Source organism: Dermacentor albipictus, chromosome 1 (assembly GCF_038994185.2).
Source record: "Dermacentor albipictus isolate Rhodes 1998 colony chromosome 1, USDA_Dalb.pri_finalv2, whole genome shotgun sequence".
NCBI lineage: Eukaryota > Metazoa > Arthropoda > Arachnida > Ixodida > Ixodidae > Dermacentor > Dermacentor albipictus.
The window spans coordinates 31,181,724-31,195,157 of NC_091821.1; the positions used below are offsets into that span (position 1 = coordinate 31,181,724).

Here is a 13,434-nt window from a genome sequence, read left to right on the forward strand (position 1 = left end):
AGAGGGCTGTTAGCGAAAGTAAGAAAATAGTTATTTGCCATGAACGCTTTTCGTAGTTAGCTCACGCACTTGCCTATGACGCCTGCGACCTATGTCAGTGACTCTTCCTTGTGTGTCCCTTCGCGCTACAATATGTCGCTAGGCACTTGCGTGGTTTTTATAAATGAGAGTTCTGTGATGAATTTTGTGTATTCTTAGCTTTTGTGTGTGTTTTTTTTCTGCTAGCCCAAAATACCGCGCTGTAATCCACCTATTTAACCTCCTCCACCTGTTGTTGCGATTCAACGACATACCGAATCTGAGCGCATAAATTCAAACGGGCTGCAAGAGAAATACTGATTTTGCCATCACGTGTGGTCATCCAGCAACGAGGCATGAGCATGTCGCAATGTCTGATTCCGAATGCAATGCATTACACATGCTGCTTCCAACGAAAGCAAACCGTCCAAGAAACTCGTGAGACTGCATTCATTCAAGTGCATAAAATGAAATCTCCATATCTGCCATATCGACGGTTTTACAGACTGCCATAAGATGCAAGACACTTCACCTGCCTAGTCTGAGCTTGTTCAGTGCAAAAGCATGCGAATATAAAGGCACTGTTTTCTGTTGGATGCCCGTTTCATTTTTCTTTAAACGTGTCTACAAATCTTACCAGAGGTAGCAAATGATGTAAGAGTAATTATAAATGTTGTTATCTTGCATAAAAAATATTCGTAACTAGCAAGTCGAATGTTTTTCTTCAGGCAAAGAAATTCAGGGTATAAAATGCTAATTCCATCATCTGGAACCACCTGTTTCCCTTAGTATAAAATACGTGCTTTTTCATATATAATGCTCCAGTCGAAATCTTACCATAGAAGTTGATGTTTCATCCCCAATACGAACATGCCTCCAACTCTGCCCATGTATTTCTTAGCCAAATATTAACAGTGTGGCCTGTTTTATAATTGTTAGTGTTGTTTTTGTGCAAGTGCCAACGTGTAGAGATGGCCAATGAGAATTATTGACCCTGATTATCTTATTCCCTACAATACCGCGTTCGTGTGTGACGAACTGACCTGTTTGCACGGCAATATCTAAGCTCGCTTTTGTATTGCGCGCAGGTGCTAGCCTTCACTCTGCTCGGATGGACAAGTGCCAGCGGACGTGCACCAAGTCCCGCTGCACCGTTTCCAGCTTCCGGAACCACCACAGCTGCCCAGTCCCCTGCGGTGGCGCTAAGACCCTGGCGGGGCGCCAACGCTCGTACCAGGGTTGCTCGGAGCCCGGCCGACCCGCCAGCTGGGCCGTCGGACGACTGGTCTACTCGGCTCAGCGCGACCGCACCCCGGACGCCGACCAGCCGCGAGAAGCCGCCGCCGATGCTGAACACCGCCAAGGGGCCACAGAAGAGGAAACCTGCATCCAGTGTCGCCACTACCACAACAACGCTGCCGGCGGGGAGCCAGCCTTCGGTGCCCCGGGGGCTAACGGAAGCCTCGCCTGAGCGGGCCTCCACGGCGCGCGTGGTGGTGCGCAGGAAACCGCTCTTGCCGGATGACCACTCGCCACTAGAGCGCGTCGTCACCGCGCCGTCCCTCGATCCGCACGCCAGCTCTGTGGTCTACGAGGCTTCTGCGCAGGCGCACGCTCGTAAAGCATTGCACGAAGGCAGCGGCGAAGCCTCCAACTCTCCCGACGTGCGAGTGTATGCGTCGGCTTTCAGCGAGAAACTGGTCGCCTCTGAGGAGAAACAGGGCAACCAGCAGGTGCCGTCGCGCGCTGCCCGAGAGAGTTCCAAATCGGCCCGCCGAACCATCACCATCCCCTATAACGTGCCGCAACGCGCGGTTGTCAGCGGCGCAAATGGACCAAGACCGCTCGATAATCGGCGTATCGAATCGTTTGCTCTGAAGCAGAAGCAGCGTGCCGCTGCTCCTGGCGCAAGTAATTTTGTTGCGCGTCTTCCAGACTCTTTGCATTTGCCAAATACACTGGTCCCAACGCCTCCGCCCCCGCGAGCAGCGAAAAGCCACAGCGTACTATCGTACCACCCCAAGCGTGCGTCATTCAGTGCGCTTTTGCGACCAGCACCACTTTCTGCACGATCGTCTCCTATTTCATACCGGCGGGATTACCGCCCGAGTATTCCGGTGGATAGGGAGGGAAGCCTGGACAAGCGCGGTCCAGTGAAAGATGACTTAGCGTATTTTAGGGAATTTCCCTATGGCGACGATACCTCCAGCTACGAGGAAAACGAACGCCACGAGCCACATGGACAAGGGAGCGAAGCAGCACGCGTCCCGCATCGTCGACCTCTGTTTACTTTTCCAAAGCCCATCGACTTCGGGCTGTCAAAGATGAATGAAAAAGGCTGCAAGACAACTGTTAAAGAGCTGAAGCACGTAATGAAGGACGCGCTAGGTGTAGCAGGTTCACATCTTCACTCTTTATTCAGGCCGAAACGAGGGGTCGCCTTAGAACCGAAAATGACGAGTATCATAATGACCAAGGAATGCTTTTTTCCTGAGGATCCAGCAAGCGGCACCAGCAATGTTGCCGACATCACGCAACCTAAAGGAAATGGCTTTCCTGGTCCTTACGAGAACCCCTCCTCGCAACGCACGTACCTCAGCACCTACGATCCTCAATCGAGATCCACCCATAATACTCCCACTTACAAGTCGTATTATCCACGCCCACATAACAATCGCGGCTGGCGAAATTTGGCGAGTGCGCCCGTATTTCGAGCCAGGAAATTTCCGACAAGGAGTCGAGCTTCTTTTTCCACTAGCTTCGACGACGACGTGTTCAAAGACACGGCCCCGTACGCCAGCAACCGTTACGATGGAGGGAATCTCAATCGCAGGGGCTTCCGCGGCTCACCGTCGACCATCTACGGGGAGGATGTGAGGGATAAAGAAGGAGGCAGTAGGGATGAATCCTCCTCATACGGCTGGCAAGGCGCGCGTCGGGGCTTCAACAAGAACGACGACAGTAGTGGTGAAGACCACGGTACCCAGAACCGCCATGACGACAGTCCACAGGCCAGCGGACGCAATCCGCGAACGCGCGGCCCGCCTCCGCCCAAGACGAGTAACCGGAGCTTCGCGTTCTACAGGCGCGACGAGAATCCGGAAAAGGACCATTTTGTCGAGAGTTACTCCACAGCCCGCCGAAAAACGTTTGCGTCGGACTACGACAGCGACCGGGACGGGTTCTTTGAGTGACCCCGCGCTAGAACACGCATAATTCATTTGCACGTTGATCGTAGTGGGGCGCTACTTTTTCCATGTTTGTGAAACACTGTCTTGATATGCGTATTCCGTGTATATTACAATGTAAGTGCGAAGTAAATGGTGATGCTGCTGCTGATCATGATGAAGAGATAAAGCGTGAAGGTGCTGTTGTTTGTCTTGTGATGCATTGTTTCTAAACTTACGGAGAATATACCCCATTGTCTGTATGTTCACGAGCCTTCTTGTTTTTCTCTCCCCCGCTTTCGACGCAGATCTTCTGCAGCTAGGAATGACTCTGTATACAATAGGTGCGATGGAACACTTACTTATAACTTGCATTTTATTTTTCACATAACGAGAACGTTTAACGCTGCACTCAAGGGACGTGGAATAATTAATAGAGGTAGTTGTATTCCTTTTGTTGACGCCATCAACGGGTAAGTGAGCGAGGAAAGGAGCACAGGTGGTCCCGATTAATTGCTATTTCGCCATCACCACCCTTTTGATAGAAAATAATCTTTATTTATTTATTTATCGAATGCCAGCCACGGCGGCCGCATTTCGATGGGGGCGGAATGCGAAAACACCCGTGTGCTTAGATTTGGATGCAGGTTAAAGAACCTCTGGGGGTCGAAATTTCCGGAGTCCCCCACTACGGCGTGCCTCATAATTAGAAAGGGGTTTTTGCGCGTAAAATCCCATAATTCATTTTTTTATTTATTTAATTATTTATTTATATACTTGGCATACCCTCAGGGCCAAAGGCATATTATATATATATATATATATATATATATATATATATATATATATATATATATATATATATAAAGAAAATCAGCAAGGAAATAAAATTGGAATTATACAATGTTAGCTAAGGCGTTCATGAACAGGTGGTGATTTGTGATAGAGGCTACATGCGAAGGAAGGTCATTCCACATTTATTATGCCATTGGTAGGAATGACTGGAAAAAAGCGTCAGTTTTACAAAAAGGAATGCGAACTTTTAGTGTGTTATCTAAGCAAGATGGAACATACTGAGGAGGTGATATAAACTCATTTCAGAGCTGAGGATGATGAAATATGGCGTGAAAGAAGGCTCAAACGAAACAACTTACGATGGGATGCAAGGGATGATAGGTAAACTTGGTAAACTCTGTAAACTTCTTTTTACACCAATCTTGTGTTTGGCAAACTAAAGAGGCTCTATCTTGGTGATTTCGCCGGAACAGTTATGATCCGGCAAAATCACCAACTGATTAAATAACTAATGATTCCAAACAATGCTATATACGCACTATATGACAACTCCCCCGTGGAGAGTTTCTGCCTAAAGATTTTTTTTATCTTTGCGGTGTAATTCCTCCTTCGTAAGGGGTCTATATTGTAATGACTAGAATTATTTTCCCGCTGACGTGCTCGTCTGTGTTCCATCTCCTCCTTTTCAGAAGATTATCTGTGATTTTGAAGGCGCAATTCTCCCCTTGCTTTTGCTTCGCGCGCGTACCTGACGCGCAAGCTGTCGCCTGCGTTCTAAACTGCGCCTCCGCACAGAACAAAGAACGAGCTTTAGAGAAGGGAAATTGTACTTTCCACAAGGGTACGAAAATACGCAGTGGAAGCGCACGGGACTGACGCAGGCATAAGACAAATGGCGCTTCTGAAACAGAAACCGGAAATGACGTTCTGTTAATTTTTTTTTTTTAGAGAAAACTCTAATATGACCGCTTTCTACCGGTAGCGTGTACACTGGTAAGTGCAATGCTCGCCTTGCTTGCTTTGTGGCATGCCTCATTGCATTAGCATCCGTGCAGCTGGTGCGTTCTAATTGCCAGGAGACCAAAGAGCCTCTGCAGACGCCCATACAAACAAGCCACAAGTGAGGGAACAGAACGTGCCACTCTACTGGCAGAAGACAAAAAGCGCACCACCTCGTACCAGAGCAATAATAAAATTTGCATGTCGAGATACGCTGGAATCATTAACGCTAGCTCACAAACGGCTCACCTTCGTCGTCGCACATGGCGGTCTGTTAACGAGCGGCAACCAGCAGTGCAAATAAATTGGAAAGAGTATCCCACTTGTTTGCACCGACAGTCACCGTTGAATGCAAGCAACTTGCATTACGAAGAAATCGGGTGACGCAGGTACCTGCTGCAGCAGCCATCACAGCGACATGTACTACCCGGCATTTTAGCGTTACTTCCCTTCCAACCTACACATTTATTTTTGTTCTTTCGGGGGCCGCTAATGTGTCACACTAGATGCCCTAGCTTCTCTCAATATGGGCATGGTCGATTTTGTAGGCATCACCATTTTGTTGCCATGTTTGCGGGCCTTTCCACCCACGTGGCTATGAACTTCATACACTTATGACCATGTAAGTGCGTATGCTGTCTCGGTCACGCCAAATCACGGCCGAGGAAGGCCACAAGCACGATTTGCCCACGGATGCAGCAGGAAAGCACGAACGGGGAGCACCACTATGGTGCGTGTAATTTGGGAGTCTAGGCCACTCTGTGCAATGCAGGAACAGATGTTCACCTCAACAGACTGCGTCCCAATGCAACTGACCAGGCCAACACATCCGAGAAATCTATCATGACAACCATGACCAAGGGAGGCAGTGTTGAAACGAGACTCAGCACTCAATCACTTCAGTGCACTTTGCGTAAAACCCCAGGCTATCCAGTTAGAAGAGTAATCATGAGCGAGACTAGGATTTCAATATGAGAATTAGAATGCCTGATACCAGAAACAAGAGTGCTCTGTTTGCTACATCACTACAACTCATCATTTTTAGAGTAATACTACAGATTTCGTTTTAGAGAAATTTAATCAAATATGAGGACGCATGACTCTTTCCATCACTTCCCATTTTTTTTTCTTCTTTTAGAAATCCAGAATCTTTGACCAGATTCTAGCGACACTGCCGATAACCAGGTTCTTAACGTTTTAACGGGCAAGGCTAAGCATTTCTGCCAGTTACTTGTGTGCTTTTGGGCCACTAAAGTAGAGGTTAAGGGCAAACTGACGGAACTCTTCTGGTCAGCGTCATCCGTGCTTGTTCAGAGGTTGCAGATGCATCTGAACACAAATAATTTTTATAAACTTTTTGTTGGGGTACCTGGATGACTCGGCCAATATCCATGCTGGTGGGATGATGGCTGAGGCTCTTTTCAGTCTTGACGCAGTCCTTCGTGGACTTTATATCTCATTCATGTACTTCTGCATCCGCTTCTTTGGTTGTGGTGTAAAAGCCTTGCGATTCGGCCCCGGCCCTTTCCTGTTGGTGTAGATAGGTGCTCCTTTGATGAGGAGCAAGACGTGCTTGATTCAGACTCTGTTGGGCCGAACAGTAACACATAAGATACATCACAGGCAACAAGGTCAGCAATTAGCCGCACACCAGCTCTGAACGCACCTTGAGCGACGGCTAGCTAGATCGTGCTGACTTGGTCATGCAAATGGATCAGCTGACTAGGTAGAGACGTGCTTGGTGGAGGCTCTGTTGGGACAGAAACATAAGATACAAGCACCCAGACAAACGTACGCTGTTTGTTCTAAGGTGCTTAAGCAGCATGTCAATTAAATAAGTGTTGCTACTGTCCATGACAGTGATGTCTGCCTAACTACGATGCGTGCCAATAGCTTAAGTATTATTAGGATCACAAATGAGAACATTTGTGGGTTCATTTAGACAAAAAGTGATCACATTGCAACTTCCGTAAGCAAATGCATTAAAGACATGAAGCTAGTAGGAATGACGCATTTTTTTCTCTGCATGAACGCGATGCACCACTTCACTGCAGTACAAATAAATATCATTTGGCAAACCGAACTGAACAGCAAGAGCACTTGGAATCAACAGGAACGGAATGTGATTGAAATATCATGGGTGCAAATGTTTAACACATTAAATTCAGTACGTTCCCTTGAATTTACCGAAAGAAAAGAGTTGCAGGTGGGCATGAAAAAAAAAATAGAGAGCTACTCAATCTCCCATGGCCACGGCTACAAGATGGAAAATGTGACGCGCATCCTATCTCTCTCTCTCTCTCTCTCTCTCTCTCTCTCTCTCTCTCTCTCTCTCTCTTTGTCGTGATAGTGTGTATATAACGACGGCCTGCACCGAGTGTGCGGCGTTTCTCCCACCCACTGTCGTGCGAAGTGTCGCTAATATAAAGAAACAGCGCAAAAAAAATGAAGACAAGAAATTAGAAGACGACAAACACTGACCCTCACTCGCAACTAAAGGTTCACTACGAAAGCAGCAACGGAGGGTCCTGAATGCCGATGTGTAATATAGGATCTAGTTCATTAGCTTGTCTCCACCTTTAAGTTAACCAGACGAATACAACATAACGATTCAAGCAGTGATGTTAAACGACTTACCGTTAATGCGGTCCTCATTCGCAGCAGAATCCGGGACCTAGCTTAAGGGCTTACATCAACGCTCAGAAACATGTCACTGCACCGCAAGTCAAATAACGCTACATATCGAAGCACAATGAACTGATTTTACCACAAAATAAGCTACCATGGCTGAAGTGTACGGATCCATTGAATCCGTGCATGCCGTGTACGCGAACATACCGGTGAAAATTTAAATCCAGGCCAGAAGTGCTGAACATTATTTTGAGTTTATAATAACGAAAATAAACAGTTAGTGCTCAAGAGTGCAATGTGTAATTCGGAATAATAGTTTTGTACTCTTTGTCACACAATAAAAGCACTTAGATAAGTGTGGGATAAAGTTTGTAGCTTAAGATTGCCCTTATTACGGCGCTTGAGCTTGATATTTCTTGACGCTTACTGACCACGCCTACTAGGAGTGGTCAGGGACCGTTCTTCTCGCTTAGCAATCATTACAGAAACTCCTGTTCACACGCTTATTATGGCGTGACTACTCTCCACGCTATAACGGCGCCGGAGCTTTCCTCGTGGCCTCCCGCGCACCGGCCCTTGTCGGCTTGGGTCGCTTCCCAGAAGCGAGCTTTGCCCACCAAGCTATTCGCAGTCCTCTTCTTCAACTTCTGCTTCGCGGGCGCAAATTGCGACGGACCAGGACGCTATGTCAGGGACAGCAGGCTGGCGAAGTAGAAGCTGAATATGATGCAGATAGACTGTGCTAGCCGCTCCCGACGTTGACGCGGAGACTAATCCACTAAGGAGCGGCTTTGTTAAGTGCTGGCACATTTCAACGATGCCGAGGAATGTAAGTAAGCAGTACCTCTTTCCACAAAAGAACGAATGCCCTCTCAACCGTGCACGGTGGCACCACGCGTTCGAATATAGCGAGCAGTGTGTAGGATAAGGAGTTCGGGGCAGCATTTCCCCAATTAAAATTCTCTTGCCATTGCACTCTTTTTCCGATTGTTGGCCAGAAATACTTGATGAAATTACTTTTCACTGGCTTCTTTTTCTAAGTCAGATGAATATTCTAAGTTGCGAAACAAATGAGACAGACATATTTCTTCCGGGAGTAAACCTTTTATTCGGAGTATTCATTCCCAGAACATAGGATACACTGAAACGTTGATGTTTAAGGACAAAGCTCACAGAGGTAAAATATTTTGAAATCGCTGATAAAGCTAAGTTTCTATATGTGCTTGATGAATGCCTAAAAAGGAGAACAAATTCTTTAGTCTTGTTTGGGCCTATGATACCTCGTCCCTTGCTTCTGGCTTTATAATTTATCCTTGATAGATAATTGAAAGAAATGATAGATAAAAAAGCACTATAAAAGTAAATATCAAAATATCGATAAATATAATTCATGGCAACCGAGCAAAGAGAACACTGAGCAAGGTTTGCTTAAGTACACATCATCATCACTAATAACTGGCTCAGTAGATATACATCTAAGGCAGTTTAAATGAGTAACCAGTTCATCTTCACAGAAAAATACCCGCCGTGGTTACTCAGTGGCTATGGTGTTGGGCTGCTGAGCACGAGGTCGCGGGATCGAATCCCGGCCCCGGCGGCCGCATTTCGGTGGGGGCGAAATGCGAAAGCACCCGTGTACTTAGATTTGGGTGCACGTTAAAGAACCCCAGGTAGTCAAAATTTCCGGAGTCCTCCACTACGGCGGGCCTCATAATCAGAAAGTGGTTTTGGCACGTGAAACCCCTTAATTTAATTTTTAATCTTCACACAAAGGCGTGATTGTGTCTTCTCCATGGGAACCTTTGGAATGTGCACTTCTGTTGCGATGTTGGCTTTCCATGTCATGGCCACTGGTCGAGGGTACTTCATCAGCCGAGCCTTGAACATCTGCGGAGCCTGTGCCTGTACAATAAATCAAATATTCCAGTTACTTATACGGCCATATAATGCACATATTTTATAAAAACACGATTTTTTTTAGGTTTGAAAGGTGGTAAGTAAGCGATAATGCAAAATCGGATGCATGTAATCATAAAACGCATCAAGACTTCCTACACAGGGAACTGTCCTGGTAACATACTTTATTTACATTCAAAATATTACCCAGATTCCAAGGATTGCAAGCTTCAGTGATAAATAGAGCATTTGTTATGAGGACAAACGCATTACAGACAAATATAAAGCGCATGTATATGCCAGAATTTCGGAAACAAAAATTTCACCCTTTACATATTTCAGTACAATAAAGAGCGATTGTCGTGGTGCAGTGGTAACACTTCGCCGACATCGCCCTGCTCGGGGACGCCATTCCAGCAATTGAAGCTGCACGGCTGTAAACTGGCATATCAATTTCCCCTTTGGATTCTGCAGCACATGTTCTTTTTTCGTATGCTTTACCAAAAAGACTGACTCAAAGGGATCCTGCCAAGGGAAGAGGAGCGACCTGGCAGGCAGTCACCTGACATTGGGTAGGTAGGTAAGAAGGTAGGTAGGAAGGTAGGGTTGGGGGGGTTAGGGTTGAGGTAAGGGAGAAAAGGGCAAGTACATGCCGCTTTAGATGCCGCAGACCAATGAATAATGACAGGTTCTTTTATTTAATGTGTTTATGCACGTTGATTTATTGTAAAGTATGTATTTGTAGGTTACATATACGGAAGTTCACATTCATAACTGGATGAAGCATAAGCGCAGTGGGCCCAGCCGGGCCCACTGCGCTGTAAAGATTGCCTGTACGGCATTGTAAAGATTGCCTGCACGGCACTGTAAAGATTGCCTTTCATTCCGTACACATGTCGCCTTCTACCAGATTGGCGAATCGTGCTATATATACATCAAAGCATGCTGCAGGCGCAAAGCACGTGCTTTTGGCAAAAAATCCTTCCCTTTAGAACATTAAGCGGGTGTGGCCTCTAAGATTTGACGAGATATATACTCTGTGTCTTTGCCGTAGGAAGCAGGAGATACAAAAAATACATGTTAATAGACGGGACCAAATGTGGAAAATAACTCGTCAATAGCCCGAGCGCTGCTTACCAGGAAACTGCTTACCATGAAAAGCTATTGTCGGCGGATCAACATGTTCCTCGGCCACTCCTTGGGCTTCGTGGCGAATCCGTTGGTCATTGATCGCGAATTGTTACTTATTCTGTTGCTGGTCGGGCATATAAGGTTTTGCAGCGGGAAATCAAGAGTCGCATAAGTACTTTTGAAACGGACAGGGTATATTCATGTTCACTGAACACAGAAAAGCTTGGAAAATTAGGAGTTTTCACTTCATCAGCAGCGGCATACTGTGAGCGGCAAGCGCTACAACTAGCCCGATCAGCAGATTCGTCGGCAGCGGAGAGACGTCAATAACGTGCAGCGGACAATTGACCACTCACTCGTGCTTGTGTGCTTGTACCTTAATTTCTGTTAACGCGTTATAATGCAGCCGCCTGTATGCTTCTGAAAATTACTCTAAAATATTTAGAGTCCCTCTTCGTATTGTTTAATAACGGCCATTTTATTTCCTGCGACCCTTCACAGTTAACAACACACGAGGTTAGTTGTATCAGGTATGGCTTCTCGTAGCATCCCTACCCGAAGTCCACGTTTATACGAGCAAATACCATTGGAGATAGGCTGGTAGCATGAAGTTAGTTACTTCGATAAATAACTTTTCTAACCAGCAATATGCCTGCGGAGCATATGGGGGGCATGAGCTCAATCCGCAAGGCGGCAAAAGCGTGGCCGGGGCAACCGCGCCACGTTTACGGTCGCGTCGGTCGTGGAGCGTCGGAAGAATGCCAGTGGTCTTTCTCGCGCGAACATCTGATTGCTGTCTTTGGGCCCGCCGTTCACCTTGTGGACTTAACCAGTCGCTGATATATAAGCACGGACATTTCAATGTTTCGTGCGCAATGCGGCTGGTATTTGTTTATTGAATAGGTACACGTACAATGTTTGCGAATCTGGACAGACTACGCGCCGTGGCCGTGCGTGACTACGCGTCGAGGCCGTGCGTCAACTGAGCTTTGGTTTCATGACATTTGCTTGTTGGCTGGCATTCTCAAAATTCCGAAGAATAACCTTGTCAAGAATGTAACACAAGGTATGACCTACTTTAGTGATAGAATGGTGTGACAATGTACCCCGCATATATAGACCGCATCTCATGTAGCAAGGCATGGTATATACATATACCTAAATACATACGGCAATTTTTCGTAATGGACAATTCCGCCCGCGCCGACACCGCGACACCGCATATTCTTCGACACGGGGCCCTTAACGCTATCACGGTTTATAAATTATCTCTCTTTTCTCTCTCGGGCGAATACACTGGTCGAGGTTCCGATCACACATGGAGGAGATATGTCAGGACGTCAATCCCTCAGTTCTGGAAAATGGGATTCAAACAGCCACGCAAGAGGCTAAGGTCACTTTTGAGTATTTTCCATAATATTAGGAACTTGAAGCTTAATTGCATCGGCTACAACAAATTCGCCGCCAAGTGCAACTGCGGAGGGGAACAATTCCTTGCGAGGCAGCTGATGCCATTTTCGTTGAACTACACGCACACATCCAGAAATACGGGTTGCAGGGCTTGAACTATAGGCGACATCCCTAGGTTGCAAATATATTTCGCACTTTTCTCAGCCTACTTTGATTGCAAAGTTCTGTCTCCCATAGAACCAATGTGAGACTTGGCAATAACGCAGACATTAATTCAACAAACTATAATGATAGCATTTTTCGATATTTTTCAGGTGTGATTGAGAGTCGAAGTGATAATTGTGCAAAGCGCACTAGCCTAATCGAGATATTGGCGATCTTACTGGGAAGTGAGCGCGTCAATGATGACTTGCCACTTAATTTCATATCTCAAATGTTACGTGCCATCTACGTTCTCTATTTCATGTTTCGAAAAGACAAAGAACTATGATTACTACAGGTAAGACGCATTTGAACCTCTTACATCGACGCTGCGAAGGCATTTGTATGGAACATTTTATCTGGAATAAGATGAGACATATATACATCGAGTGGCGTCTGAATATGTTAAGCACAAAAACACAGACAACGTAACTATAAGTAAGTTTCAGTAATACTCCACTAAAAAAAGAAAAGGTGAAAATGTGGTAACTTTAGCCTGACTGAGCTCCAGCTTCTAGCTGCAGCTCGCGTTTTGACGTGCTTGGCTTTTTGAACAAATAACTTACCGTCATCTAAATAAAAAAAGATGTGCCTTTTGAATGCCAGGCGCCAAGTAATGGGCCACGTTTCTGCAAACAGGTGAAGACAACGTGAAAAACGACGCACACGCATATCAATTTTTTAAAAAACGTAAACTGATTGTTCCTTCAAAAAAGAGAGACTTAAACAAAGGCCTGAGCAGGTTGTGACTTTCTCTCCAATAACGCCTGTTATTTATCAAGCGTCCGCTTGTGTGTTTTATTGAAGACCCACGGTTGGTGACATCTTATGCCTGCATTTCACGTGCAAAAAACTAAATAAATTTGTCTTGCCCAAGGTGAAGAAAGCAATGAGATGCCCTGAAACCTAGTTAGAACCACCCTAATACTGCGTGACTGTTGCATTACCATCACCTTTTCGCTAATATGCTCCTTTGTGTCTCGTATTTGTCCGCCGCGATATACATCAGAAACCACCGAAAGGAGTTCATATGCGAAAACGAACTCTTTTATCTCCCGTTTTTTTTTATTACGAATAAATGAGGCCCGTGTATTTGCCGACCGTGATATTTGACAGAAGCGCTAGCATAAGAAATCTCGCGCTCCCATGCGAGTACAGGGTACAGGTCAGCGCGTGCCTTTCTATA

The 13,434-nt window shown here is 46.0% G+C and overlaps 1 protein-coding gene and 1 long non-coding RNA gene across 3 annotated transcripts in view; one reads left to right on the top strand and one right to left on the bottom strand.

Annotated features, from left to right (window-relative positions):
• The window catches only part of LOC135906061 (QRFP-like peptide receptor), a 748,894-nt gene extending 745,446 nt beyond the window's left edge, over positions 1–3,448 (top strand). The window contains exon 6 of one of the 2 annotated variants that reach the window (XM_065437209.2): positions 1,107–1,626. In XM_065437209.2, coding sequence (XP_065293281.2) covers positions 1,107–1,489 — 383 coding nt within the window. In that variant the 3' untranslated portion in view covers positions 1,490–1,626. Of the gene's footprint in view, positions 1–1,106 lie in introns of both variants that reach the window. The other variant, XM_070539819.1, reaches the window with a different exon arrangement.
• Positions 3,449–9,376: 5,928 nt separating this feature from the next.
• LOC135906057 (uncharacterized) lies at positions 9,377–12,877 on the bottom strand. Its single transcript, XR_010565611.1, has 3 exons — positions 12,815–12,877; positions 10,659–10,761; positions 9,377–9,512 (listed from the first exon to the last, which is right to left on the bottom strand). It is a non-coding gene; the product is annotated as an uncharacterized lncRNA (long non-coding RNA).
• Positions 12,878–13,434: the final 557 nt, after the last annotated feature.